The following is a 27,447-nucleotide window of genomic DNA, read 5'->3' on the forward strand; positions in this document are numbered from 1 at the left end:
CCTTACAAATAAGTGCGTAATTGGTTCGAATACAGTGTAATTTAATGACCACATTGTTTTGAGGCAACATGGGCTAATTTGCTGAATTGTGATAATTTACATAATAAAAAAAATTGTAATGCCTTGATAGAGTTATTGTGAAAAGTTTTAAATGACTCATGAGTATAGGACTGCTTTTGATTTAGATTTAGGATTTTATAGTGGATATTGCTGTGTTTACAAGGTTCTATAATAAAGGAAGCAGTACATGCTGTTACCCTGTCAGACCAGGGGTGCCGCTAATGAGGCTGGGTAAGAGAGAGGGGAGAAGAAGAAAGTAGAGAGGTAAAAAAGATGGAGTGCTGCTGTAAAGGCTGAAATAAAGTGTTGAACCCAGACTTGTCCTCTCCTCCGCTACCTGATTACAAACTCAACAAATTGGCGACGAGGATGAGCGCTTCAGTGCCGAGCCCACCGCCCTTTTTGCAACAAATTCGGCGCAAATTCTTTGAGAACTACATGCTAGTGATAAATGCTACGGGAGATGCATGGCCGGAGGCGAGACGACGAGCCGTCTTATTATTGCTTGGGACCAGAGGGACAACGACTGTTCTACACACTGCCGAATCAAGGTACAACGTTTGCTGACGCCATGACTGCGCTTGAAAACCACTTTGCCCCTAAAGTGAATGTAGTGGCATGCAGGCACACATTCAGACAGCGAGTTCAGCGGGCTGATGAAACTGTGACCTAGTATGTTTCCGCCCTCAGAGCGTTAGCTGTGCCATGTGGTTTTGGAATAATGGAGGGTGAAATGATTCGGGATCAGCTTGTTGCTAATGCTAATCTCAGTGTTGTTAAAGATAAATTGCTGCTGGAGGAGGACCTTACATTGGACAAGGTAGTTACTTGCGTTTCAGGTGGAGGCTGCGGTCAAGAATGCTACACTCCTCTCTTCTGCGCCCACAGCCCAGACTGCTGCAGTACAAGCTGTGGAGGTGAAGGACACACGGCTTCGGGGAAAAAGAGGAACGCGACCAGCTCAAGCTCGGAGACCTACATCTAAAGAATGGCACAAAAAGGCAAGTGATAAAGAGGAACAGCGTCATTGTTTCAGATGTGGATCCGAGAAACACCTGGCTAATGATAAAAACTGTCCAGCAGCAAAAGTAAAATGTAAATGGTAAAAATAAATGGCCTGTATTTGTATAGCGCTTTACTAGGGACCCCAAAGCGCTTTACACATCCAGTCATCCACCCATTCACACACAAATTCACACACTGGTGATGGCAGCTACATTGTAGCCACAGCCACCCTGGGGCGCACTGACAGAGGCGAGGGTGGCGGACACTGGCGCCATCAGGCCCTCTGACCACCACCAGTAGGCAACAGGTCAAGTGTCTTGCCCAAGGACACAACGATCGAGACTGTCGGAGCCGGGGCTCGAACTGGCAACCTTCCGATTACAAGGCGAACTCCCAACTCTTGAGCCATGATCGCAACAAAAAAGGGCACTTCGCCAGAGTTTGTAAATCAGCTGTAGCAGTGGTCAGGGAAGTAGTTGTTCCCGAGTTTACAGTTTTATGTGTTGATGATCACAAACCAATGACTGCATCATGTGATAAGATTATATGCAAAATGAACATTGAAACACCACAGGGAAACTCTGAGGTTCTGCAGTTAATTGTGGATACAGGAGCTTCAGTATCTATCCTTCCAGAAGCCATCTACAAAGAACATTTTGCACCCTGTGCTTTGACTGAACCGAAAGTTAAGCTTGTCACTTATGCAAAAGGTGACTTGCCTGTCATTGGCTGCCTACAGGCTTCAGTGAGGATTGCAAACAATGACAGAAAAGTCCCAGGATCATTCTTCATAGTTAAAGATGGATCACCTTTTCTGGGGTTGGACTTAAATAAAGCACTTAACATTGATATCATTGCTGGAAAAGTCATCAACAAAGGAGAGGATCCTGCAAGAGGATCACCAGCCAGTAAACAAACATGCATGGTGAATAACATTGATTCTTCTTCTTCCCATCATCTCGGAGCTGTTAAAGGGTTCATCCACAAAGGTCAAGTGAACAAGACAGTACAGCCGGTTCGTCAAAAACTGCGGCGTCTACCACTCAGATACGGGAGGTGTCAGCTGAATTGAAACGTCTACTCCAAGCAGGCATCATCGAACCAGTGGATGCAGCTGAATGGGTGAGTCCTCTAGTGGTTGGAAGAAAAAATAAGGGAGACTTAAGACTTTGTGTGGATCTGTGTGAACCTAACAAGAGTGTGATCATGGACTGTTACCCTCTTCCTCACATGGAGGATTTGTTTGCACAGCTGGCTGGGGCTACACATGTTAGCCAGATTGATTTAAGTTCAGCTTATCACCAACTGCCTCTTCACCCTGATAGCCAAAGCCTCACAGCATTCATAACCCATGAAGGACTCTTCCAGTTTACGAGAGTCCCATTTGGACTTGCTTCAGCCCCTTCTGCCTTCCAAAAGATGATGCAAACAGTCCTAAAAGAGGAGACATAATATGACATAATAGTGTATGGACATTTCAGAGAAGAGCATGATGAACGGTTACAGGCTGTCCTCCCAACGCCTGAAGGATGTCGGTCTGCAGATCAACTTCAACGAAAGTTGATTTGGACTAGGGCTGGGCAAAACGATTATTTTCCTAATCGATGAATCTAGCGATTAATTTTTCGATGCATCAATTAATCTAACGAAAAACAAATATAACAAAGGAAATCATAGCAAAAAATTAATAATATACAAACAGCAGCAATGGCGTCTTTGAACAAATAATGAAATGACAAGTTACCCCTAAGTAGGACTCTGTGACCAGACTTGTTCAAGCATCAGTGGTAAGGGAGATTTTGGATGTGGCTTTTTTTTTTAGTTCATTCCTTAGTTTCTCCACTGAAGTTTCATACTTTCTCTTCATCATGCTTGTAAAATGACGCTTAGACGGCAGAGTGTAACCTGGTTGGAAAGTGGTCAGCATTTCTTTGAATCCCTCACCCACAGCAAGTGGTCTCTTGTCTTTTAAAATCATAGATAAGACGCTCTCAGTAAGTACAGCCACCTCCTGGGGGGTGCATGGTGTACTTCTTCTCTGACAGTAGTCCTCCAGACTTTTCTGTTTATTCCTGAAATCATAAATCACACACAGCACACAGATGAATTTGAATAATTACTAAATAATTATATGGAAAGCATAATATCAAAATAATTTGATAAGGATCTGGTTGAGATAGATAGATAGATAGATAGATAGATATACACACACATACTGTTATGCCATGTGCTTTCATAGCATAACAGTAAGAGGTTAATAATAATCCCCAATGTTGAACATATGATATGCAGTAATCATGATGGCTGGAAAAGATAACGTTTAAACAGCCATAGCTGATGGCACCTTTACTGGTGCACTGCTTTCTAGTCATTAGATGGCATAACTTTTGACCTATAAGTTCAAGCTGGAGAAGCATTATGTATAAAAACAGCGTTCAAATAGGATGAAACACATTAAATTTGACAAATCAAGAGTTCATTGTCATTTTGCTTTTGCAAGCACTTTAACAATGTTGTAATAGTGTCCACGACGGCTACGTTTAGCAGGTGGTGCATTATCATTGTTAACATTTTTCCTGCGGCCAATTCGCTGTCTCACATTTTTGTCTTTCGCCGATTCTGATAATCAGCCTGCGTGCATTCCGACTCATTTTGCCAGCATGGGCCACAAACCAAAAAAACAATAACAACTAAACAGCAGCTGCTATATGTTACTGCTAAACAGCTTAAATGAGTTTTGCATTTACGGAGGTTGGGTGTTTATCTCTGTGTCTATGAGCGAGTGTATGTCCACGTGGGGGGGGGTGTCTGGATGAATTAACGAGTAAAAACTAGCGTTAGTAAAAAAGTTGAAAACTTACGGTGGTTTGTCCTTTGCAGAAGCTGCTCCTGGATGCAGTCGTTTGAGGTGCTGGTGCATAGCCGTCGTGCTTTTATGATAGGCCATTTCCACCTCACAAAGCCGGCAAACGACTGAATCACTTCCTTTTCTGTTAAAATATCCCCATACTGTAGAACTGCGTGTTCGGGTGGAGTGATTTAAGTTGATTGCAACTGCCTCACTCATGATTCCGCTGCTCGCTGCCGCCATGTCTTTTTTTGAAAGTGACGAAGCATCGACGCAGATTTTTTTACGTCGACGTATTTTTTGCGTCGACGTAATCGATTACGTCGACGCGTTGTCCCAGCCCCAATTTGGACAGACATCTATTCCGTTCTTGGGACTCGTCATTTCCAAGGATGGCCTGAGCCCCGGCCCAGACCACCTGACTGCCATTGCCAAAGGCCCTGCACCAAAGGAAATGGCTGCTCTTCATTCCTTCTTAGGCTTGACTTTGTGGTTCAGCAAATTCCTACCAAACTATGCAACTGTGGTTGAATCACTTCATGAGCTACTTCGGACAAGTCAGACGGCTGAACTTCAATGGACTGATACAGCAAATGAAAGCGTCAACAAACTGAAGGAAATGCTACTAAAAAGCCCAGCACTGGCAATCTTCAACCCAGGGGTCCGTTCTTCGTACCTCGCTAAGTAAGTTAGCTGGATTTGATTGTTGACGATTTCGCGTGATCTTGGATCGTTCGGTTCTCCGAAGCTCATCCGGGACTTGCTGTCATAGCAACAGATCCGTAAGCATAAACCTGCTCGGGAGCAGGCTTACTTTATGTAAACAGGATTAGATCGCGGCCACTCAGGTATGTCCGCTTCATTTATACGAAAGCAACAGCGATATTTTACCACTGTTTTACCATAAATAAATATTATCAATGTAACTAAAGATAATGCAGTACTTGATCCTTTTATTGAATCCATACAGATACATACAGGTCATTTCCTAAAAAAAGGGAAATGTACTATTAACTCATTCACTGCCAGCCATTGGCAGTGAATGAGTTAAACCCATTGACTCATTCACTGCCATTGACGGCTATAGACGTCAATGGCAGTGAATGAGTTAATCATTCTATTTCATGTATTTGATTATTACAGATGTAATTCATATTTTAGAGTAGTAATTGTAAATTACTTCATGTAATCAAGATGAGAGACCACGGCTATAAAAGCGAAGGTGGATTTGGGAAGTCTGTCGCAGCCATGTCCTGTCCTTATACGCGAGCCACCCATTGCGGAAGGTGCAAGATTGATAAGGAGAGTTTTCAGAATTCAGCGTATATTGCGGGATAGACAGGATCCTTTAGCTCAGCGCGACAGTGTGATCATAGAGAGATATCGATTTTCCCGTGAGGGTATTATTTACTTAACCAACTTGTTGACGAGGGGGTGCAGGACCACCACCTGTCTTTTTGTGCTCTGCACTTTTCTTGGTTGCTGTTATAAACAAACAGATTATTTCAGGGTCTCTTTTCAAGAGACTAAAAGCAATATAAGTGATAAATATTACCATTCTGTAGAATATTCTTATATTTCACTTTTACTTGTTCCCATGTTCTAGTGGGTCCTGTTGTGGCTCTAATGTGAAAGAGGATATAATGTAATATAATATAATAAATTTACCCTACCGCCTACTGGTGTTGGCCAGAGGGGCCGGTGGCGCGATATGGCAGCCTGGCTTCTGTCAGTCTGTCCCAGGGCAGCTGTGGCTACAACCGTAGCTGCTTCCACCAGTGTGTGAATGTGAGAGTGAATGAATAATGGTATTGTAAAGCGCTTTGGGTGCCTTGAAAAGCGCTATATAAATCCAATCCATTATTATTGTTATTATTAAATTACTTACGAGTTTAATTTGTCAGCAACTTTCTGCCAGCCCTCTCTCCTTGCTTTTGCAGCCTTTGCAGTGTTCCCTTGCGTTTTAATTAAACTCTGAAACTCCTGAAATCCCTCAATCAAGAGTCCTTGCTCTGCTGCCGAAAAATACCGACCTTTTCGCCGACCAATCAAAGGGTTGCCGATCAATGTTTCTACTATCGATGCGTAGCCCTGTTAAGCCACCCAGTGATCTCACATTACTTCATCCAGCTATACTAATCGTCAACAACAGATGTGTTCGGAGAACCGGAATAGCGAGCTCAAAGTTAGCGCGATGATTTGATCTTGGATGTAGTAAGCGAGGTACGAAGAACGGACCCCAGATCTGCCAACGTTCATCACCGCTGATGTGTCAGATTGGTCTTGGAGCTGTTCTGACCTAGATGAACTCAAACAATGAGGAACGGGTTGTTGCTTTTGGTTCCCGCACCCTGTCCCCAGCTGAGAGGAAATATTCAACAATTGAAAAAGAAGCCCTCGCCTGCGTATGGGCTGTCGAAAGATGGAGGATGTACATATGGGGACGTAGATTTACTCTGAGAACTGATCACCAGGCCCTCACCACCCTGTTAAGTACTAAGGGGATGAACAGAGCTGGCATGAGGATGGCACGTTGGTCAGCCAGACTGATGTTTCCAGTATGACTTAGAGTACCGTCCAGGAAGCCAAAATGTTATAGCTGACTGTATGTCCCATGTTACCCTGCATACCACAAACACAAGTGAAGACTCTGAACAGGACTTGATCACAGAGATTGCTGAAATTTCTCCTCAGCTAACAGCGCTTCCACTGGCGGACTTCAAAGCTGAATGTGAAGACTGTCCTGAATTAACAAAACTAAGACAGATCGTTCTTTCGGGCTGGCCGAAAGAAAGCAAATCCTTACCAGATGATGTCAAACCCTACTTCCTGGTCCGACATGAACTGGCAGCAGAGTCACCGCTGATATTTAGAGGAACACGGCTGATCGTTCCCAAATCTCTGCGGACTAAACTCAACATTCTGCCACCACCGAAGGATGCTGGACAATATGACCACATCAGATCCAAAGTGACATTGACACTAGGGGTGGGGGAAAAAAATCGATACTGTGTAGTATCGTGATATTTTGTTTGCTAATAATGTATCGATACAGGGACAGCAGAAATCGATATTTTGTTACAAAAAAGGTTTTTGTGGATTGGAACATGCTCTGACTTCAGAGCACGTTGATCAGCTCCTTTTTCTGAGCAAGAATCCTGACACTGTCCAAATGTGTTTAACTTTTTTTTTTTGGCAGCAATAAACATGACAGTTTACTTATTTTAATTTAAGACATGTTTTATTTTAATTAAGTTTAAAACTTTTTTATTTAATGTAAAATTATATTTTGTTTTCATTTACTTTCAAATTCTTCAGTTGCTGAATGGGCTGCATAGTTTTCATAAAATGCATAGTTCAGAATAGCTATAATTGTACCAGATGGTTGCATTCAGTTAAGTTGGACTAGACTGTAATACAAACCGTTCAGTTTGTCAACAATAAAACTAACTGAAATGAGAGAAAGACTGAGTGTGAGACTTTGTTATTAGATAAAATGAATATTGATTAAGTTTACCTTTATGTACAGAATCTGAATATCGCAAAATATTTTTAAAAAATTGCAATAATATCGTATCGTGGGATGTATGGTGATTCCCACCTCTAATTGACACAGAAAAGAAGTGCACTTTATACAGACAGAGAGGTGCTAAACCTACTAAAGTGACTGTGGGTGCTTCAGTGAGAGTACATGCCATTCCATGTGGGAAAAGGAGAGCCACAATACACCAAGCCGCTGGAGGTACAGCAGCAGATGGGTGAGAGTTCTTTCATCCTCGGCGATGGGAGAAGATGGAATGCAGCGCATCTCTCACTCGTCCCAGAGAACTCAACACACACAAAGAGCTGATACAGAGGCGGAAAACATCAGCTCAGCACAGACAGCTACACGTCCCACCCTGCAGAGGGACAGACAACCACCAAGATGGAAAAAAGACTTTGTTATGAAATAGTTCAGAGGTAAAAAGAAAGGAGAAATATGCAGATGTGAGAAATGACTGAATGGAAAGTGCATTTGAGTTTCATTACCTCTCTTTAATTCCAGCTGTGACTTCTGATAAGCTGAGAAGAAGGCACATGGTTGTTCCTTTTGATTCAGGGTTGATCTGGGGCACGTTTACTTTGCCATTACAGTTCTTTTATCAGGATATACAGTGGGGAAAAAAGTATTTAGTCAGCCACCGATTGTGCAAGTTCCCCCACTTAAAATGATGACAGAGGTCAGTAATTTGCACCAGAGGTACACTTCAACTGTGAGAGACAGAATGTGGAAAAAAAAAATCCATGAATTAACATGGTAGGATTTGTAAAGAATTTATTCGTAAATTAGGGTGGAAAATAAGTATTTGGTCACCTCAAACAAGGAAAATCTCTGGCTCTCACAGACCTGTAACGTCCTCTGTAAGAAGCTTTTCTGTCCCCCACTCGTTACCTGTATGAATGGCACCTGTTTGAACTCATCGTCTGTATAAAAGACACCTGTCCACAGCCTCAAACAGTCAGACTCCAAACTCCGCCATGGCCAAGACCAAAGAGCTTTCGAAGGACACCAGGAAAAGTATTGTAGACCTGCACCAGACTGGGAAGAGTGAATCTACAATAGGCAAGCAGCTTGGTGTGAAAAAAATCAACTGTGGGAGCAATCATCAGAAAATGGAAGACATACAAGACCACTGATAATCTCCCTCGATCTGGGGCTCCACGCAAGATCTCATCCCGTGGGGTCAAAATGATCATGAGAACGGTGAGCAAAGATCCCAGAACCACACGGGGGGGACCTGGTGAATGACCTGCAGAGAGCTGGGGCCAAAGTAACAAAGGTCACCATCAGTAACACACTACAACGACAGGGAATCAACTTTGAACTTTGAAGATGAAACGAGGCTGGGTCTTCCAACATGACAATGATCCAAAACACACCGCCCGGGCAACAAAGGAGTGGCTCCGTAAGAAGCATTTGAAAGTCCTGGAGTGGCCTAGCCAGTCTCCAGACCTCAACCCCATAGAAAATCTGTGGCGGGAGTTGAAAGTCCGTGTTGCTCGGCGACAGCCCCAAAACATCACTGCTCTCGAGAAGATCTGCATGGAGGAATGGGCCAAAATACCAGCTACTGTGTGTGCAAACCTGGTAAAGACCTATAGTAAACGTTTGACCTCTGTTATTGCCAACAAAGGTTATGTTACAAAGTATTGAGTTGTATTTTTGTTATTGACCAAATACTTATTTTCCACCCTGATTTACGAATAAATTCTTTACAAATCCTACCATGTGGATTCATGGATTTTTTTTTTTTTTTTTTTTTTTTCCACATTCTGCCTCTCACAGTTGAAGTGTACCTCTGGTGCAAATTACTGACCTCTGTCATCATTTTAGGTGGGGGAACTTGCACAATCGGTGGCTGACTAAATACTTTTTTGCCCCACTGTATATAATACTGTTCTGAAGTTACTAATTGCCTCAAAAGTAAAAGGCTGTCGAATGTTTCATGTTGTGCTGCAAGGGAGAGAGTATTATTTGAGAAAAGGGGGGATGTTGTGTTTACAAGGTTCTATAATAAAGGAAGCAAATTAGTACATGCTGTTACCCTGTCAGACCAGGGGGGCCGCTAATGAGGCTGGGTAAGAGAGAGGGGAGAAGAAGAAAGTAGAGAGAGGTAAAAAAGATGGAGTGCTGCTGTAAAGCCTGAAATAAAGTGTTGAACCCAGACTTGGCCTCCGCTACCTGATTACAAACTCAACAGATATATAGACTTATATATAGAAATACTGTTTACATTTGAAACAACAATGTGGTGAAATTTCTTATTTTGGCATTCAAAGGTCATTATGAATACAACAGTGCTATTCAGGGAACTTGCACAGCCTGAGGGATTGACAGAGAAATGTAACAAAAACATAACTATGAGAAAGTGAATGAGCTGCTTTCTTTTTTTTTTTTTTTTGTACCGAAGCTAGAATATCAAGTAATGAGTGGATATGGTAGAAAAACTGGTACACTGAGTTTAACTCTAGTAAGCAGTATGAAAGACAGTCACAGGGCATACTTGTGACATCCAGAAGCAAGAACAGAAAAAACCCCCCAGATGAACAGGTGAATTGGTCATGTACTGCACAAACTGAAACTGCCATATGATACCAGAGAGGCTTACTGTCTGCTGTCCTTTGTTATAACCTTAAATACTGTTAAAGGGGAACTTGGGGAGTGTTGGGGAGTTCTATTTTCATAAAAAGCTACAAAAAATGATTCATTGTTGGCTTGTAGAAAACTATAAATCTGAAAAAAACAAATCTGTCAGTGGGTGGACTTAGAAAGTGAGTAAGGTTGCCAGACTCATCTTTACTTAAAACTTATGTAGCTGCTAACACCAGAATTTAAGATTCAAAGAAAATATTTTTTTGACCCTCAATAAGCAACATTAAGCAATAATTTTGAATAAAATGCAGTAAAATATATAAAATCAAGGGTTTATTTATCCAAATACTTAATGTTTGGGGAAAATGTGTCTGGTATAAACTAAATTTATATCAATCAAATAAAGTTTATTTGATCAGATTCCATTAAATTTAACTTTTGTTTTAACTAAATATATATCTTTTTTTTATTTTTATTTAAATGACTTATTTTTATGACTTAGAATCTGTTCAAAGGAGGATACAAAAGGGAGCACAGAAAGGAGGCAAACAAAAAGGTTGCAACAAAAGGTTATTTCATTGAACTTATGGATGACAGAAAAAAGTCACCGAGGGGGAGAAGAATGAGTCCAAACAAGAGTCCAGTGAAGGTGATTCAAACAGAAGAACAATGCAAATCCGGAAAGAGAACAGTTGGACAAAGACAGCGGCAGGAAGTAAAATGAGCTAAAACATCTCATATTTATTGAATTTATTTTTGCCTCCTCATCACCTCTTTCCTCCATCCTGTGACCCCAAAATTACTCTTAGTACACCATGACAAACAATGTTTCAGTTCCTGAAATGCATGTGGAAGACAGAAGAGAGGAGGCATTCATGCATCCATTTACAAAGTGTTTTGCACTGGATACCAAGCGTGTATAAAATAGGTGTGACACACAACTGAAATAGACAATCCATGATGGAAGGAGGACTCTTCATACTACTGCTTCTTTGTATTCAAAAGTAGTTTCAGTTATTTGACCTCAGATCAAAGTTTTCTCCTTTAATCTTTGTGTGTATGTGTGTCTCTGTTAAAGCTGTAGTATCTACTCCTTTCTCATTGTCCCACTTTGTGGCTCCTTCTGCTCACATATCTAGTGCAAGGGACCTAAATAAGAGAAGATGCACAAGCGCAATCGAGAATGCAAAAAGTAAGAAATAAGAAAGGGGTAGATTGAAAGGTTAACCTAAATACTAAAGACAAAATAGTTAGCATCACCCTTTAATTGAGTCCATAGTGCTATCTAGTATTCAAAGGAATCTACAGACTCTCCAAAGGCAATTTCAGTGCTGTCAGAGTTTAGTTTTCTGTTTTTAAATTTACTAGATGACAACTAGTATTTAGGGGAAGGAGGAAGAAGAAATGTTTTGGTGTGGTGAAGCTGACATGGCATTAGAAGCAGCTCAGAGAATTGTTTCACACACTGTTTTCTGTAGAAAGAGAGACAGAGCGAGCAAATCTCATTTCTCATTATGGAACCTGGCATTCTGTAACAGCTAAGGGCCCCAACTGGGACAAAGTGTAAATTCAGAAAAAGCAGTACTGATATTTTTATAGTGTCAGTGGCTGCCAGTGCTACTTGCTACTCAGCACGCTGCTGTCTCTGTCCATGGTCCTGAAACAACTAGGCACGTTTTTTTTTCTTTTCTAAATGTGTTTTTATCTCTGATATTACTACTTCCACTCGGTTCTATTATGCAAGTCCTTTGCTGTTCCTGCTTGTAGTAATAATCGTTTAATATTTTAAATGTTCATTCAATCAAGTCATGTGAACACTTTATTAAAAAATGGAAATGGAAAAGTAGAATTCCTTAAGCACATCATACATATCTTTTACCAGAAGATTTTTACTATAAATATATTACCTAGATTACATTTCAGCAACACAATATGATTTCATAGATTTCGCAAGAGTTAACACTTGTAACAAAATGATTCAAAGTGAGCACATTTTGCACATGATTGTCTCCGGATCTGTAATCAGTCAAACCTACAGAATAGAGAGAGCTGTAATTGTGGTGCTGAAACGTTTAGTTTTGCGCCATAATTAAAACTTAATATTTGACACCATAATGTATGCGATGCTCATCAATGATAAAATACCATTCCGATGAAGATTTGTTTTTCGTATGATAAATAAATATGGGTTTAGAGACTCTTGATATGATGACATGTAAGTGTAACTAGATAGAAACAACTCTTGGTGCCGCTGTGGGCTAGCACAAAAGCAGCACATTCATCTCCACCCACTATTACTGCATAAATATCAGTTATAGTTGTTCAGAGGAATCCGCTCGTTGCACGAATTCTATTTTGTTTCCATCCTTTAAGAAATCTTTAATGTTTTTGCAATAATACTTTGTTTTTGTACACAGCAATTTCTTCTCCTTCTTACGGGTCTTTTGTCCCATGATGGCAGACGGCAAAAGATTTCCGGCGGTAGACCCGATCTTCTGCTTTGCTTGCTTTGTTGTAACACTGCAGCTCGCTTACGGAGATCTGAGCTATTCTTTTCCCGAGGAGATGAAACGAGACTCCGTGATTGGAAATATAGCCAAGGATCTCGGTTTTGATCTGATGACTTTATCTTCCCGGAAAGCTCGTGTTGATTTTGAAGGATCTCGTAAAAGCTACTGTAATATTAATCTGAGAACGGGGGATCTGATCACACCGGAGAGAATCGACAGAGAAAGCCTTTGTGCCAAGAAACCTTCATGTGTTGTGCAAGTGGATCTGGTGTTAGAAAATCCGTTAGAGCTTCATCGTGTAAGTCTTCATATACAAGACGTGAACGACAACTCGCCAAAATTCAAAAAGAATTTGATTGAGATGGAAATACGCGAGTCGGCAGACAGAGGTAACCGCTTCTCAATAGAGCAGGCCCGTGACGCAGATATAGGTCAAAATGCTGTGCAAAGGTACGAGCTTCAAAAGAACGACAACTTTATTCTGGCTGTTGACAGCAACAAGGTTGAACTCGTACTGGAAAACACTCTTGATAGAGAGAAACAAAGCGAGATGAATTTACTTCTCACAGCTTTGGACGGTGGATCTCCTCAGAGATCCGGTTCCGTAGTCATACGCGTCACTGTGCTGGATGCCAATGATAATGCCCCAGTGTTCAGCCAGGCCGTTTATAAAGCCAGTCTGCCTGAAAACTGTCCTTTAGATACAACAGTGATTAAAGTCAGTGCGACAGACGCAGACGAAAGACTGAACGGAGATGTAACGTATGACCTAAGTCAGGTGTCTGACGACGACATAAATGTATTTTCAATTGATCCTAAAACGGGAGAAATTAAAGTAACTGCTGTGATTGACTTTGAAGACAGAAATTCTTTTGAAATGAGAGCAGAAGCGAAAGATGGTTTAGGTCTAACTTCTTACGCCAAAGTGTTAATAGATGTGACTGATGTAAATGATAATGCACCAGGGATATTTGTAAAATCACTCACTAACCCCACACCGGAGAACGTGCCAACTGGTACAGAGGTGGGCATTATTAATGTTCAGGACAGAGACTCCGGGAATAACGGGCAGGTCCACTGTTCGATCCAGCAGGGTGTCCCCTTTAAGTTGGTTCCTTCTATTAAAAACTATTATTCTCTGGTGACCACAGGACAACTGGACCGTGAACTAGTGTCTGATTACAACATTACAATCACTGCCACTGACGAGGGCTCTCCACCTCTGTCCTCTTCTAAAAGTGTTCAGTTATCTGTAGCAGATATCAACGACAACTCACCTGTGTTTGATAAGCAGTCGTACAGCGCATATGTGAGTGAGAATAATAAACCTGGCTCCACTTTATGTTCCGTTAGTGCTCGAGACCCCGACTGGAGACAGAACGGTACAGTGGTTTATTCTCTGTTAGCTGGTGAGGTGAACGGTGCCCCGGTGTCCTCCTATCTGTCTGTGAACGGAGACACGGGTGTGATCCATGCTGTGAGGTCGTTTGATTATGAACAGTTCAGCAGCTTCAAAGTCCACGTGATGGCCAGAGACAATGGTTCTCCTCCTCTCAGCAGCAACGTGACCGTGAGTGTGTTCATCTCAGATGTGAATGACAACTCTCCTCAGATCCTGTACCCCTCCCCAGAGGGCAATTCCTTCATGACCGAGCTGGTCCCCAAAGCTGCACACGGAGGCTCTCTGGTGTCCAAAGTGATCGCGGTGGACGCAGACTCCGGACAGAACGCCTGGCTGTCCTATCAAATACTCAAATCCACTGATCCGGGAATTTTTACCATTGGTGTCCACAGCGGAGAGATCAGGACACTGCGGGACATTTCTGAATCTGACAGCATGAAACAGAACCTTGTAGTGGCAGTGAAAGATAACGGACAGCCCTCTCTGTCTGCCACCTGTTCCATGTATTTACTTATTTCTGATAACTTGGCTGAGGTGCCAGAACTGAAGGATCTGTCTTATAATGAGAGCAATTCCAAACTGACTTCTTATCTGATCATTGCGCTGGTGTCTGTGTCCACATTTTTTCTGACTTTCATTATCATCATCCTGGGTTTGAGGTTTTGTCGCAGGAGAAAGCCCAGACTGTTATTTGACGGAGCAGTTGCCATCCCCAGCGGTTATCTCCCTCCTAATTACGCAGATGTTGATGGCACAGGAACTTTACGCAGCACTTACAACTATGACGCGTACCTGACCACAGGTTCTAGAACCAGTGACTTTAAGTTTGTGACATCGTATAATGACAACACGCTGCCTGCTGACCAGACTCTGAAGAAAAGTCCATCAGACTTTGCTGATCCGTTTGAAGTTGTGGAGGCTTTTGATGAGGTAGGGATGCTCAGAACCTTTCCATTTAAGTTAAACGTCTTTAATATTTCTCTGGCTACATTGTTCTTTCACTAATTACAATCTAAGAGGCATCGTTACACGGTCAATCGAAGTTGTTTGTCGCAACACGAGGGTATGAAACAGTGTATTTAGTGTTTGCCCCTTAAATTCACTATTCCCACAATAGTTATGGCAGGAAAAAATTGCCACCATCGCCAGCTCGGGAATTTCACTCAACGAAATAACTAAAAGCACTAGTAAGGCGCACAGGTTCGTTCCACTAAAGATGTGGCAGGAGACAAGGTTCCGAAATTCGGAAATGCAACCTTAGTATTCTAAAACAAAGCAATACCCCCCCCCCCCACCACACACAAACCAAAACAAAACAAAGCTAGTTTTTAAATTTCTATACATTCAACCATGGGGGTGGCGTTAATGCTTTAATGTAACTTTACACCAAGGAATCCTATAATAGGCTACATTAACGTAACAACAGTTCTAGCGAAATAAATTAAACGATTCTTGGTGAAATAAATATAATTGCAACATTAACCTTACATCAGACATGTACAGAAACTTACATAAATTAAAATAATTAAGGTCTCAATTAGGATGTCGAACACGGTCGCAGCTGAAGTGGCAGAGCGATGAGCGAAGCACCCCTGACGCAAACAATGCCAGTGAACAAATCATAACATAACAAAAAAAGAAATAAAGCAGCATAAACGAGAACCAAAGAGAAGTACAAAACGGAGAAACACAACAGCGAGTTATCCTGAAGAGAGGCAGCAGCTTTCATATATGAAAAGTGACATATTACATTTAATAAATCGGCAATTTAAATGCAAAGCCGAACCCAGAGGACAGGTTAGCTAATACATACCAGGCCCACTGAACTACTCCACCTAGACAGGAGAGGAGCGCTTCCCAACCCAGCAGCAACAGATGACACAACATGCCAGCAATTTCTACCTTGCAAACAGTTCGAGGCAGAGAATAGTTTATGTCCAAAACTACCAATATTGAGAAGAGCGCGATACATACCTCTTCTGTTGTATCATGCTCGCCTGGGAGGTGGAATGGTTAACTGTGGTTAACTTCACACCCCAGCACAAAAAGGAGACGCCACAAGTAAGAGGCTTCTGGACTGATGGAACATTCTTACAAGACTTTGCCACGTTTAATCGATGGTAAGGTCTTAGGAAGTGTAATTAAAAACGGGATATTGTCTCTGTGTCAGCCCAGGCATGGTTTTCGTTTCATGACTATGAATGGACGAATTATTATTATTATTATTATTATTATTATTATTATTATTGTTACATACTCTTGAAACAGTTGGCCCTAACAAGATAAAATGCAAAAACAGCTCTGTGTGGCACTGAAAGGCTCTTCTGGTGTTCTCGCGCAGCCCAGTAGGAAAATGTATTTTTGTGTCTCGGTTATTCAGAACGCATTTCTGTTATATTAATTATTTTCATATGTAACAAAATGTATAATGTATTGTAACTCATCCAAATGCCCTGACGCACTTTAGGACAATGTGTTCTTTTACTGTTAAAAATGTACAGTGTTTATACACTCAAAGTTATGTTGGCCCTCTCTTTTGGAGATTTAAACATTTCGCAATAATAATGTTTAGGAATACGGTTTATGCAAACTTTTACCTAGCAAAAGCAAAGGCATTATATGTATAAGTTACAATCCAAATCTCGTTTACACGGACAGGCATACGGTATACCTGTGAAATGAAGACCTTCATCCTGTGCTTAGTCTATTATATTGCAGAAATCACACGGAAGTTTTAAGCTGATAATCACAGGTAATTTAAATATGATGAATTGCTGCCACAATCCGGATTTAAATTGCGAAAATATTTCAATACGTTCTGGTGTGAAGATGATAAAGTAACTCGTGGTGTCGCCCTTGTCTAACAGAAAATAATCTCTCGCCACTCCACCCACTATTGCATCGAAATCAGTTGTAAAGTGTCTGGATAATCTGGTAAAATCCCGGATAGAGATGTCGCAAATTGTTACCAAATAACCGAACATTTAGTTGTCTTGGTCCGACCTTCTTTTTTGTGCTGCACAGTACATTTTCTTTGAAATTGACGGTCGATTTTTGTCAAGATGCGGGACAAAGGATTTTCAGCGCAAGGCCCGATCTTCTGCATTTCTTCCATTTTTGTAACACTGCACCTCGTTTGTGGAGATCTGAGCTATTCCTTTCCCGAGGAGATTAAACGAGACTCAGCAATTGGAAATATAGCAAAGGATCTCGGTTTTGATTTGAGGACTTTATCTTCCCGGAAGGCTCGTGTTACTTTTGAGGGCACTCATAAGCGTTACTGTGATATTAATATGAGAACGGGGGATCTGATCACATTGGAGAGAATCGACAGAGAAAGCCTTTGTGCCAAGAAACCTTCATGTGTTGTGCAAGTGGATCTGGTGTTAGAAAATCCGTTAGAGCTTCATCGTGTAAGTCTTCATATACAAGACGTGAACGACAACTCGCCAAAATTCAAAAAGAATTTGATTGAGATGGAAATACGCGAGTCGGCAGACAGAGGTAACCGCTTCTCAATAGAGCAGGCCCGTGACGCAGATATAGGTCAAAATGCTGTGCAAAGGTACGAGCTTCAAAAGAACGACAACTTTATTCTGGCTGTTGACAGCAACAAGGTTGAACTCGTACTGGAAAACACTCTTGATAGAGAGAAACAAAGCGAGATGAATTTACTTCTCACAGCTTTGGACGGTGGATCTCCTCAGAGATCCGGTTCCGTAGTCATACGCGTCACTGTGCTGGATGCCAATGATAATGCCCCAGTGTTCAGCCAGGCCGTTTATAAAGCCAGTCTGCCTGAAAACTGTCCTTTAGATACAACAGTGATTAAAGTCAGTGCCACAGACGGAGACGAAGGAGTGAACGGAGATGTAACGTATGACTTAAGTCACGTGTCTGACGACGACATAAATGTATTTTCAATTGATCCTAAAACGGGAGAAATTAAAGTAACTGCTGTGATTGACTTTGAAGACAGAAATTCTTTTGAAATGAGAGCAGAAGCGAAAGATGGTTTAGGTCTAACTTCTTACGCCAAAGTGTTAATAGATGTGACTGATGTAAATGATAATGCACCAGTTATATATCTAAATTCAGTGTCTAACCCCACACCGGAGAACGTGCCAACTGGTACAGAGGTGGGCATTATTAATGTTCAGGACAGAGACGCTGGGAATAACGGGCAGGTCCACTGTTCGATCCAGCAGGGTGTCCCCTTTAAGTTGGTTCCTTCTATTAAAAACTATTATTCTCTGGTGACCACAGGACAATTGGACCGCGAACTAGTGTCCAATTACAACATTACAATCACTGCCACTGACGAGGGCTCTCCACCTCTGTCCTCTTCTAAAAGTGTTCAGTTATCTGTAGCTGATATCAACGACAACCCACCTGTGTTTGATGAGCAGTCGTACAGTGCATATGTGAGTGAGAATAACAAACCTGGCTCCACTTTATGTTCCGTTAGTGCTCGAGACCCCGACTGGAGACAGAACGGTACAGTGGTATATTCTCTGTTAGCTGGTGAGGTGAACGGTGCCCCGGTGTCCTCCTATCTGTCTGTGAACGGAGACACGGGTGTGATCCACGCTGTGAGGTCGTTTGATTATGAACAGTTCAGGAGCTTCAAAGTCCACGTGATGGCCAGAGACAACGGTTCTCCTCCTCTCAGCAGCAACGTGACCGTGAGTGTGTTCATCTCAGATGTGAATGACAACTCTCCTCAGATCCTGTACCCCTCCCCAGAGGGCAACTCCTTCATGACCGAGCTGGTCCCCAAAGCTGCACACGGAGGCTCTCTGGTGTCCAAAGTGATCGCGGTGGACGCAGACTCTGGACAGAACGCCTGGCTGTCCTATCAAATAGTCAAATCCACAGATCCGGGACTTTTTACTATTGGTGTCCACAGCGGAGAGATCAGGACACACCGGGACATTTCTGAATCTGACAGCATGAAACAGAACCTTGTAGTGGCAGTGAAAGATAACGGACAGCCCTCTCTGTCTGCCACCTGTTCCATGTATTTACTTATTTCTGATAACTTGGCTGAGGTGCCAGAACTGAAGGATCTGTCTTATAATGAGAGCAATTCCAAACTGACCTCTTATCTGATCATCGCGCTGGTGTCTGTGTCCACGTTTTTCCTGACTTTCATCATCATCATCCTGGGTTTGAGGTTTTGTCGCAGGAGAAAGCCCAGACTGTTGTTTGATGGAGCAGTTGCCATCCCCAGTGGTTATCTCCCTCCTAATTACGCAGATGTTGATGGCACAGGAACTTTACGCAGCACTTACAATTATGATGCATACCTGACCACAGGTTCTAGAACCAGTGACTTTAAGTTTGTGACATCATACAATGACAACACGCTGCCTGCTGACCAGACTCTGAAGAAAAGTCCATCAGACTTTGCTGATCCGTTTGAAGACATCACAACATCCTCTGAGGTAGAAAAACGCAACTTCTTTCCCACATATATAAACATATAAACCTAGACTTAGAACTTTTATTGTCATTGTCCAGTTTCTTGCACAACAAAATTAGGTAGGAAGACCACAAAGTGCAACAAGTAAAGAAAACAATGTACAAAGAAAAAAAGCAATATCTATCTATCTATCTATCTATCTATCTATCTATCTATCTATCTATCTATCTATCTATCTATCTATCTATCTATCTATCTATCTATCTATCTATCTATCTATCTATCTATCTATCTATCTATCTATCTATAATTTTTTTCCACCAACTGTGTTCAGGAAACCATAGTTTTAAGTTTATATTTTTGAGTGAAAACAGTCACATTTAACTATTCCACTGGCTCAACATAAAACTGCCTTTCAGGGTCTGAGACAACAGCAACATCAAAGTTCCTATCAGAACTCAATCAGTATAGACAACAGTAGTGACCTGTCAAGAAACAAATATACAAAAATAAAACAAATTGTTCTTTGGAACCCATAATTCACAGTTCAACTGACAAAAAAGTACAATGTAAACTTTCATTTTAACTTTTTAAGGGAGAACATCATGAACTCACTTTGATTTCTCTACACAGCCGAAGTACACACACAGGAATCACACAGAAAGTGATCTCCCCTCTGAATCAAACAGAAAAATAAAAAGTTGTGCAAAGTGAACAACAGTGTAAACTTAACAACTCTGAAATCTGTTAGGACACTCTGTCATTACTCACACCAACCCGCTCTTCAATCCTGCTCACAGCAGGTAACCCTTGAACATACACCCGTTGCACGTTCAGAATTCTACAAAAATCATCACAAACACGGAGTCATCGCATAATAAACTTAGTTTCCTAGGCTAATTACCGTCTCCGACAACACCAACGACAATATTTTGCAGTATTTTACACTTTTCTAGCACATTTACCTCACGTGTAGATAGCCGCGCAAACTTTTGCAGCCTCTAACTCTCTAGTGTTCCCGCTTGCAGCGTGACGCGAACCTGAGTACAAGCATGGTCTGGCTTAAGGTGGCTCTTAAAGGGACGGTGTACCCCCAAAACGCAAGGTCTAATCATCACCATGACAACTCTACAAACAGACTGTTAAAACACAATCACCTCTTCTTAAACCTTTTTATGTGTAGTGTTAGTTCTCTTGGCTACAGTTTCCCCTGCTACGTGTCAACGTCCTAGGTAACCCCCTGCACATCCACCATTCCCCTAAATTTGGTGGCATAGAGAACCATACCAGCTAAGACATGGGAGACTACATCTGGACTTCAAAAGTCAACTCCCAGCCCATTGTTCCTTCAGTGGTGCTAGTTTCAGTCATTATGCAACAGTCATTAAGAACAACAACTCAGTGTTTAAGAAAAAAATGGGGCCATTTTAGCATTAATTAAACCCACAGACAAATAACTCAATTTATTTTCCAAGTAATCTAACAGTTTTTGGCTTTGCTAACATAACTGAATTTGGGATGAATTTGAACTGGGATTTATGAGCAACAGGTGAACACATGCAATTGAAACAGATATTTTACTTGCAGGAAATGGACCTCTGAATAGCTACACAGAAATTCCAACAACAAAAAAAATCTAATTATTTCCAATAATTCGTTTTTTAAAAATAAAATAACATTTGTAACATTTCTAATTTAAAAATATATTAAATGAAAATAATTTGCTTTTCATTCAAGCAAAACGACATTTCAACATGACACTGAAACTTTTGAGCAGTGGCATTGAGCGCCAATGACATTTTGTTTAAAGAAAAGTGGAAAAGTGTATTTAGAGTGCAGCAGTAGCCTGCTCATTCTTTTATAATGTCGTTTCCAGGTCTCGACAGGGTCAACTGGTGCACTTTTTAGGCAATGTGATGGAAACAAAGCTTCAGTTTCGGATGCAGCCTTGCAGTAGTTAGCTTTGGGTAGAGTTTTAAAAATAAATTAGTCTTTACAGTAGTTATCTCTCATTGATTTTAGGAGACAACATTGCCCAATAACCATGCCAAATCTTACAGTACCTGTTCATGGTCCTGAAATACGATCCAGGGTTTCTTGGAGTAACTGGATCTGGAGACTTGTTTGGTATCTCCGAAATTCCATGTGAATTTCAATAATCAAAACTGTAGGTTTGTGTAATTCAGTTACCTCAGCTTATTGTCTCAAAAAGGAGAACCTTAGAACTTTTGTGTATTACAAAAATGTAAAATAAATTCAAGAATGTTAGGGTTTGTTGAGGCTCAAACAGTATACATTTGAGGGTAACAAACCAAATATCATTTTAAATGACTGTTATGGCATGACATCGGCATCTTACTCAGGCACAGTTAGCAAGGAATGCTTAATGTGTTTTAAATAATATTCACAACTGTTAAATATGGCCGAGAGCGGTCTTGGAGTGATTTACTTTTTTGTGAATAATTGAATACTAAGGAGATTAAAAGGTGACTCGTGGTGTCGCTGTTGACTAACGGAAAATAAACGCTTGCCACTCCACCCACTCCACTTACTGATTAGATATCAAATGCGGACTGCTGGAAAAACGCATATATCCGAACCTTCAGGACCCCGTACCTTGCTGTAAAGCTGTAAGGATTGCTGTGTATTTTGGAATAGATTTCACTTTGCAACTGTGGACAGTATAATTGCTGCAAGATGGGCTCTTTTCGAGTCAGGGTGGGAGACAAAGGATTTTCAATACCAGGGCCGATCTTCTTTGCCTCCTTTATTATAACGCTGCGCATCGCTCATGGAGATCTAAGTTATAATATTCAAGAGGAGATGAAACGAGACTCCGTGCTTGGAAATATAGCTAAGGATCTTGGGCTTGATCTGAGGACTTTGTCTTCCCGAAAGGCTCGCATTGATTTTGATGGATCTCGTAAGCGTTACTGTGACATTAATCTGAGAACGGGAGATTTGATCACATCGGAGAGAGTCGACAGAGAAAGCCTTTGTGGCAAGAAACCTTCATGTGTTGTGCAAGTGGATCTGGTGTTACAAAATCCTTTGGACCTCCATCGTGTAAGTGTTCATATTCAAGATGTGAATGACAACTCGCCAAAATTCAGAGAAAATTTGATTGAGATGGAAATAAGCGAGTCAACCGAGAAGGGTAGCCGCTTCTCAATAGAGCAGGCCCATGACGCAGATATAGGTCAAAATGCTGTGCAAAGGTACGAGCTTCAAAAGAACGACATCTTTATTCTGGCTGCTGACAGCAATAAGGTTGAACTCGTACTAGAGAATAAACTTGATCGAGAGAGACAAAAAGAAATGAATTTACTTCTCACAGCTTTGGACGGTGGATCTCCTCAGAGATCCGGCACCGTAGTCATACACGTCACTGTGGTTGATGCCAATGATAACGCCCCAGTGTTCAGCCAGGCCGTTTATAAAGCCAGTCTGCCTGAAAATTCTCCTCTAGATACATCAGTGATTAAAGTCAGTGCGACAGACGCAGACGAAGGAGTGAATGGAGATGTAACGTATGACTTAGGGCACATATCTGATGATAATATGAATGTGTTTACTATTGAACACAGAACGGGAGAAATTAGAGTAACTGGTGTAATTGACTATGAAGACAGAAGCTCTTTTGAAATCCCAGTGCAAGCCAAGGATGGTTTAGGACTAAAATCATATGCCAAAGTTATAATAGAGATTACTGACATAAACGACAATGCACCAGCAGTTTCTCTGGAATCGGTGTCTAACTCCATTCCTGAAAACGTGTCGCCTGGTACAGAGGTGGGCATTATTAACGTGCAGGACAGAGACGCTGAGAATAACGGGCAGGTCCGCTGTTCGATCCAGCAGGGTGTCCCCTTTAAGTTGGTTCCTTCTATTAAAAACTATTATTCTCTGGTGACCACAGGACAACTGGACCGTGAACTACTGTCTGATTACAACATTACAATCACTGCCACTGACGAGGGCTCTCCACCTCTGTCCTCTTCTAAAAGTGTTCAGTTATCTGTAGCTGATATCAACGACAACCCACCTGTGTTTGATAAGCAGTCGTACAGCGCATATGTGAGTGAGAATAACAAACCTGGCTCCACTTTATGTTCCGTTAGTGCTCGAGACCCCGACTGGAGACAGAACGGTACAGTGGTTTATTCTCTGTTAGCTGGTGAGGTGAACGGTGCCCCGGTGTCCTCCTATCTGTCTGTGAACGGAGACACGGGTGTGATCCACGCTGTGAGGTCGTTTGATTATGAACAGTTCAGGAGTTTTAAAGTCCACGTGATGGCCAGAGACAACGGTTCTCCTCCACTCGGCAGCAACGTGACCGTGAGTGTGTTCATCTCAGACGTGAATGACAACTCTCCTCAGATCCTGTACCCCTCCCTAGAGGGCAACTCCTTCATGACCGAGCTGGTCCCCAAAGCTGCACACGGAGGCTCTCTGGTGTCCAAAGTGATCGCGGTGGACGCGGACTCTGGACAGAACGCCTGGCTGTCCTATCAAATAGTCAAATCCACTGATCCGGGACTTTTTACTATTGGTGTCCACAGCGGAGAGATCAGGACACTGCGGGACATTTCTGAATCTGACAGCATGAAACAGAACCTTGTAGTGGCAGTGAAAGATAACGGACAGCCCTCTCTGTCTGCCACCTGTTCCATGTATTTACTAATTTCTGATAACTTGGCTGAGGTGCCAGAACTGAAGGATCTGTCTTATAATGAGAGCAATTCCAAACTGACCTCTTATCTGATCATCGCGCTGGTGTCTGTGTCCACGTTTTTTCTGACTTTCATTATCATCATCCTGGGTTTGAGGTTTTGTCGCAGGAGAAAGCCCAGACTGTTGTTTGACGGAGCAGTTGCCATCCCCAGCGGTTATCTCCCTCCTAATTACGCAGATGTTGATGGCACAGGAACTTTACGCAGCACTTACAATTATGACGCGTACCTGACCACAGGTTCAAGAACCAGTGACTTTAAGTTTGTGACATCATACAATGACAACACGCTGCCTGCTGACCAGACTCTGAAGAAAAGTCCATCAGACTTTGCTGATCCATTTGAAGATCTCGATACTTCAATAGAGGTAGGATTCTGAAATAACCGGGTTATCAAAATTGCAGTGTTTTGTGTCTTTAAGTTTTTACATTTATAGTATTGTCTTTGATAAGTAGAACCTGAGGCTTCTTGTTATTTACAGGGTCTTTCCTATAGTACCTCCCCTTTCTTGCATTTTTTTGTGTGTTTGTGTATGAATTTAAATTTTTTTCAAAATAACGCCTTTCATCATATTACAAACAAAGTCAATCTTGGGGGGTTGCTTATAGCGAAACGTAGCTATTAATATTAAACTGGAACGTAACCAACTTCCTTTTATTTCCAACTCGAAACTTTCAGTGTATTTTTTTAGACTCTTCTGACGACGAGTCAAGTTTCACTCTGATTTCTGGTCAGCTTTTACAACACTGCAAAGTACCTCGAAATAAACAACGGCATTAAATTAACAAGTAATGATTAGTAAATTGATGATACACTTTGTCGCATAAACCATCTGATTTACTGATGGCGGCACCAGTACTGTTAATGATCTTTCACATGAAAGACGAACAAAGGTCCTATACTCAAGATTTACTTATTAGTTCATGTAATTTCGAAAGTCCCCGTGTTAATTTTGTGGTGAAGTGGTTAACGCATTCGTTGTTTAAGGAACGGATCCCTCCTATTTTTAAAGAGGCACAGAGGGGAAACCCCGGGCTTGCGCCAGGAAGTGCATCCGACGTCAAATCAAAACGTTTAGCCGCCTACGGTAGCGATAGTCGGGGAAGTAAGTGACCAGTCCAAGGGACGTTCTGTGCGTAAATCACAATTATGTTTAATGGGTATTATTATCATCATCAATGTAGCATTAAAATGACTAAATCACTTTTTAAACTACCGAAACAATAGCTGTCAGATATTCATCACTTCCTGCTGTCAGTATTGATAATCTCATTTCTTGTGCTCAATTCTTTGTCATCTCATGTACATCCACATTGTACCTCGGTATACATTAGTGTTACCGCATGTTATAATGTTGTTCTCAAAGGTGTGTTGACAGTCTGTTGGATGGTGAGCGCTACATGTTTATTTCTATCCCATTGTGGCGCCAGAGAAGGAAACTGACAATGTAACTAAACTGATAACGCCACCTGGTGTTGGAGTTGCACCCCAGGAAATTTCACATTAACCAGTGCAAAGGTTTTATCAGTTACAAAGACACACGGGCTTGTTATTGACAAAGAAGAGGCGTGGCAAGTCATTGTCAATAGGTTTGTTTAATGCATTATCTGAATAATGTGGAGATACAAAGACAACAGCAAATTTAGTGGCAGGACTTCCAATACCACTGTACCTTTAACTAAAACATCACTACCAGACATGGCTTAAAACTACAAGACTCACTGTGTTGCTCCAAGTAAAATAGCAGCTCAACAAAAAGCCAATTAATATAGTTAAATACAGGTCACTTTGGGAGGCAACCTACAGGGAGTAGTGCCCAAGGACTGCCACCAGTTACTCACTCGTCACCTCGCATTGCAGTTGTCACTGCAACTAAAGGCGCTTTATAATCGTATCCCGGCGTTTACACTCGCATGCATAAGAGGCAACCTGACCAAATGTGCCTAGCCCCCCAGCAAGCGTCCGTCTCTAAACCTAAAGTGAAATAAACCTATAGTGAAATAAACCGATAAAGCAAGCAAGAAATAGGGAACTACTCAGGGAAAAATAAACAGAAGAGGAGTGTATGCATCTACATATAAAACCTTTAAAATACCACAGAAATGCAGCATCAGGCGCACCCACGCTTGGCCCCAACAAAGTGCGTTGTGGCACAAACGGCACAGGACAAGATTAAACATGATAAAACAAAGCAAAGTTAAAACAAAACAAGGCACTAGAGGACACTGAAAACAACAACGAGAAATAACAAGACTCAACAAGATGGCAGCAGGGTACCTATAATAAGAGAAAAGAACAGTTATCCTTGGTCCACGCTATTATTAACTAAACTGCAGACTTCATACGAGGATCCTACTAACCACTCGACTGAATTTGATCTGCAACGTTAAGATCAGGCTGTGATCGTCACCATATATGGGAGAAATGAGTACCAAACGCTAAATCAGTGAATAGGCCACAGCTGCTCCTCATAGCTAACCTCTGATTAGATCGCTAGGGTACCATTAAATGTTCACGCTGCGTTCACAGACACCATGTAGGAACAAAACATCTTCTACAAAATCTAACCCACTACACTAACATGAAACTTAAAACCAACAAACATATGGATTTGTTAGGTGGTTGTCAAATGCCAGCGAGCTCATTAATACTGGTTAGCTACTAACATTTGCAGCACTGACTCTGTAAAAATGAATAGGTGTCGTGTGTTCCCGGTGAGACTGTTGTAGTCCACAACTCATGGATGACATTAAGAAAGAAGTTCAGTTTCAAATTCAAAGAAGTGCAGTGTTGACTGACTTGTACTTTACTTTGATATTTCCTTTGCTGCTTGGATATGGAACGCCAGGACTGACATAATAAATTAATTATACTATTAAATAATTAATTAAATGTGGCAATAATTATTTAATTAATTAAATGTGTCAAAAATATTTATTTAATTAATTATTTCCAATTGTAATTAATTACTGCCACATTTAATCAATTATTTAATGGTATAATTAATTTATTATGTCAGTCCTGGCGTTCCATACTTGGACAAGTAGTACTTTGTTTGCTTTTTGTCTCAGATAAAGAAATACCATATGAAGCTTGTACAACGCAGTGTATTGTTGCAGATTTCATAAAGGTACTGTCTTGTCTTCATGGTTATGAATAGCTGGAGTTTAGCCATTAAGAGATTTCCCTTTCAACGCTTCATGTTGTTTGTGTTCAAAGTGGTGTCATCACTTCAGCATTTAAAAAGTCAAACATAACACCAAGTTCACATATAGATGTCCGACCGCGTGCGTGCGTTTCCGTTTTAAGTTACACGACCTCAGGTTTATCT

General features: G+C 41.4%; 2 protein-coding genes and 1 long non-coding RNA gene across 5 annotated transcripts in view; 2 read left to right on the forward strand and 1 right to left on the reverse strand.

The window, feature by feature from the left end:
* Positions 1 to 1,423: 1,423 nt before the first annotated feature.
* On the reverse strand, positions 1,424 to 4,993 carry LOC146582301 (uncharacterized). Its single transcript, XR_014894696.1, has 3 exons — positions 3,927 to 4,993; positions 2,810 to 3,137; positions 1,424 to 2,499 (listed from the first exon to the last, which is right to left on the reverse strand). It is a non-coding gene; the product is annotated as an uncharacterized LOC146582301 (long non-coding RNA).
* Positions 4,994 to 12,358: 7,365 nt separating this feature from the next.
* Positions 12,359 to 27,447, forward strand: part of LOC146582302 (protocadherin gamma-A11-like) — a 113,626-nt gene continuing 98,537 nt past the window's right edge. Inside the window, exon 1 of one of the 2 annotated variants that reach the window (XM_085295013.1) lies at positions 12,359 to 14,888. In XM_085295013.1, the coding sequence (XP_085151139.1) occupies positions 12,498 to 14,888 (2,391 nt within the window). In that variant the 5' untranslated portion in view covers positions 12,359 to 12,497. Of the gene's footprint in view, positions 14,889 to 22,338; positions 22,450 to 27,447 lie in introns of those variants that run through there. The other variant, XM_085294990.1, reaches the window with a different exon arrangement.
* Positions 22,459 to 27,447, forward strand: part of LOC146582303 (protocadherin gamma-C5-like) — a 292,403-nt gene continuing 287,414 nt past the window's right edge. The window contains exon 1 of one of the 2 annotated variants that reach the window (XM_085294939.1): positions 22,459 to 24,483. In XM_085294939.1, the coding sequence (XP_085151065.1) occupies positions 22,513 to 24,483 (1,971 nt within the window). In that variant the 5' untranslated portion in view covers positions 22,459 to 22,512. The remainder of the gene's footprint in view (positions 24,484 to 27,447) is intronic. The other variant, XM_085294947.1, reaches the window with a different exon arrangement.

This window comes from Mchenga conophoros, linkage group LG2 (genome assembly GCF_057382185.1).
Source record: "Mchenga conophoros isolate Kocher_MC1m ecotype Shallow Benthic linkage group LG2, M_conophoros_male_GT1.1, whole genome shotgun sequence".
NCBI classification, from domain to species: domain Eukaryota; kingdom Metazoa; phylum Chordata; class Actinopteri; order Cichliformes; family Cichlidae; genus Mchenga; species Mchenga conophoros.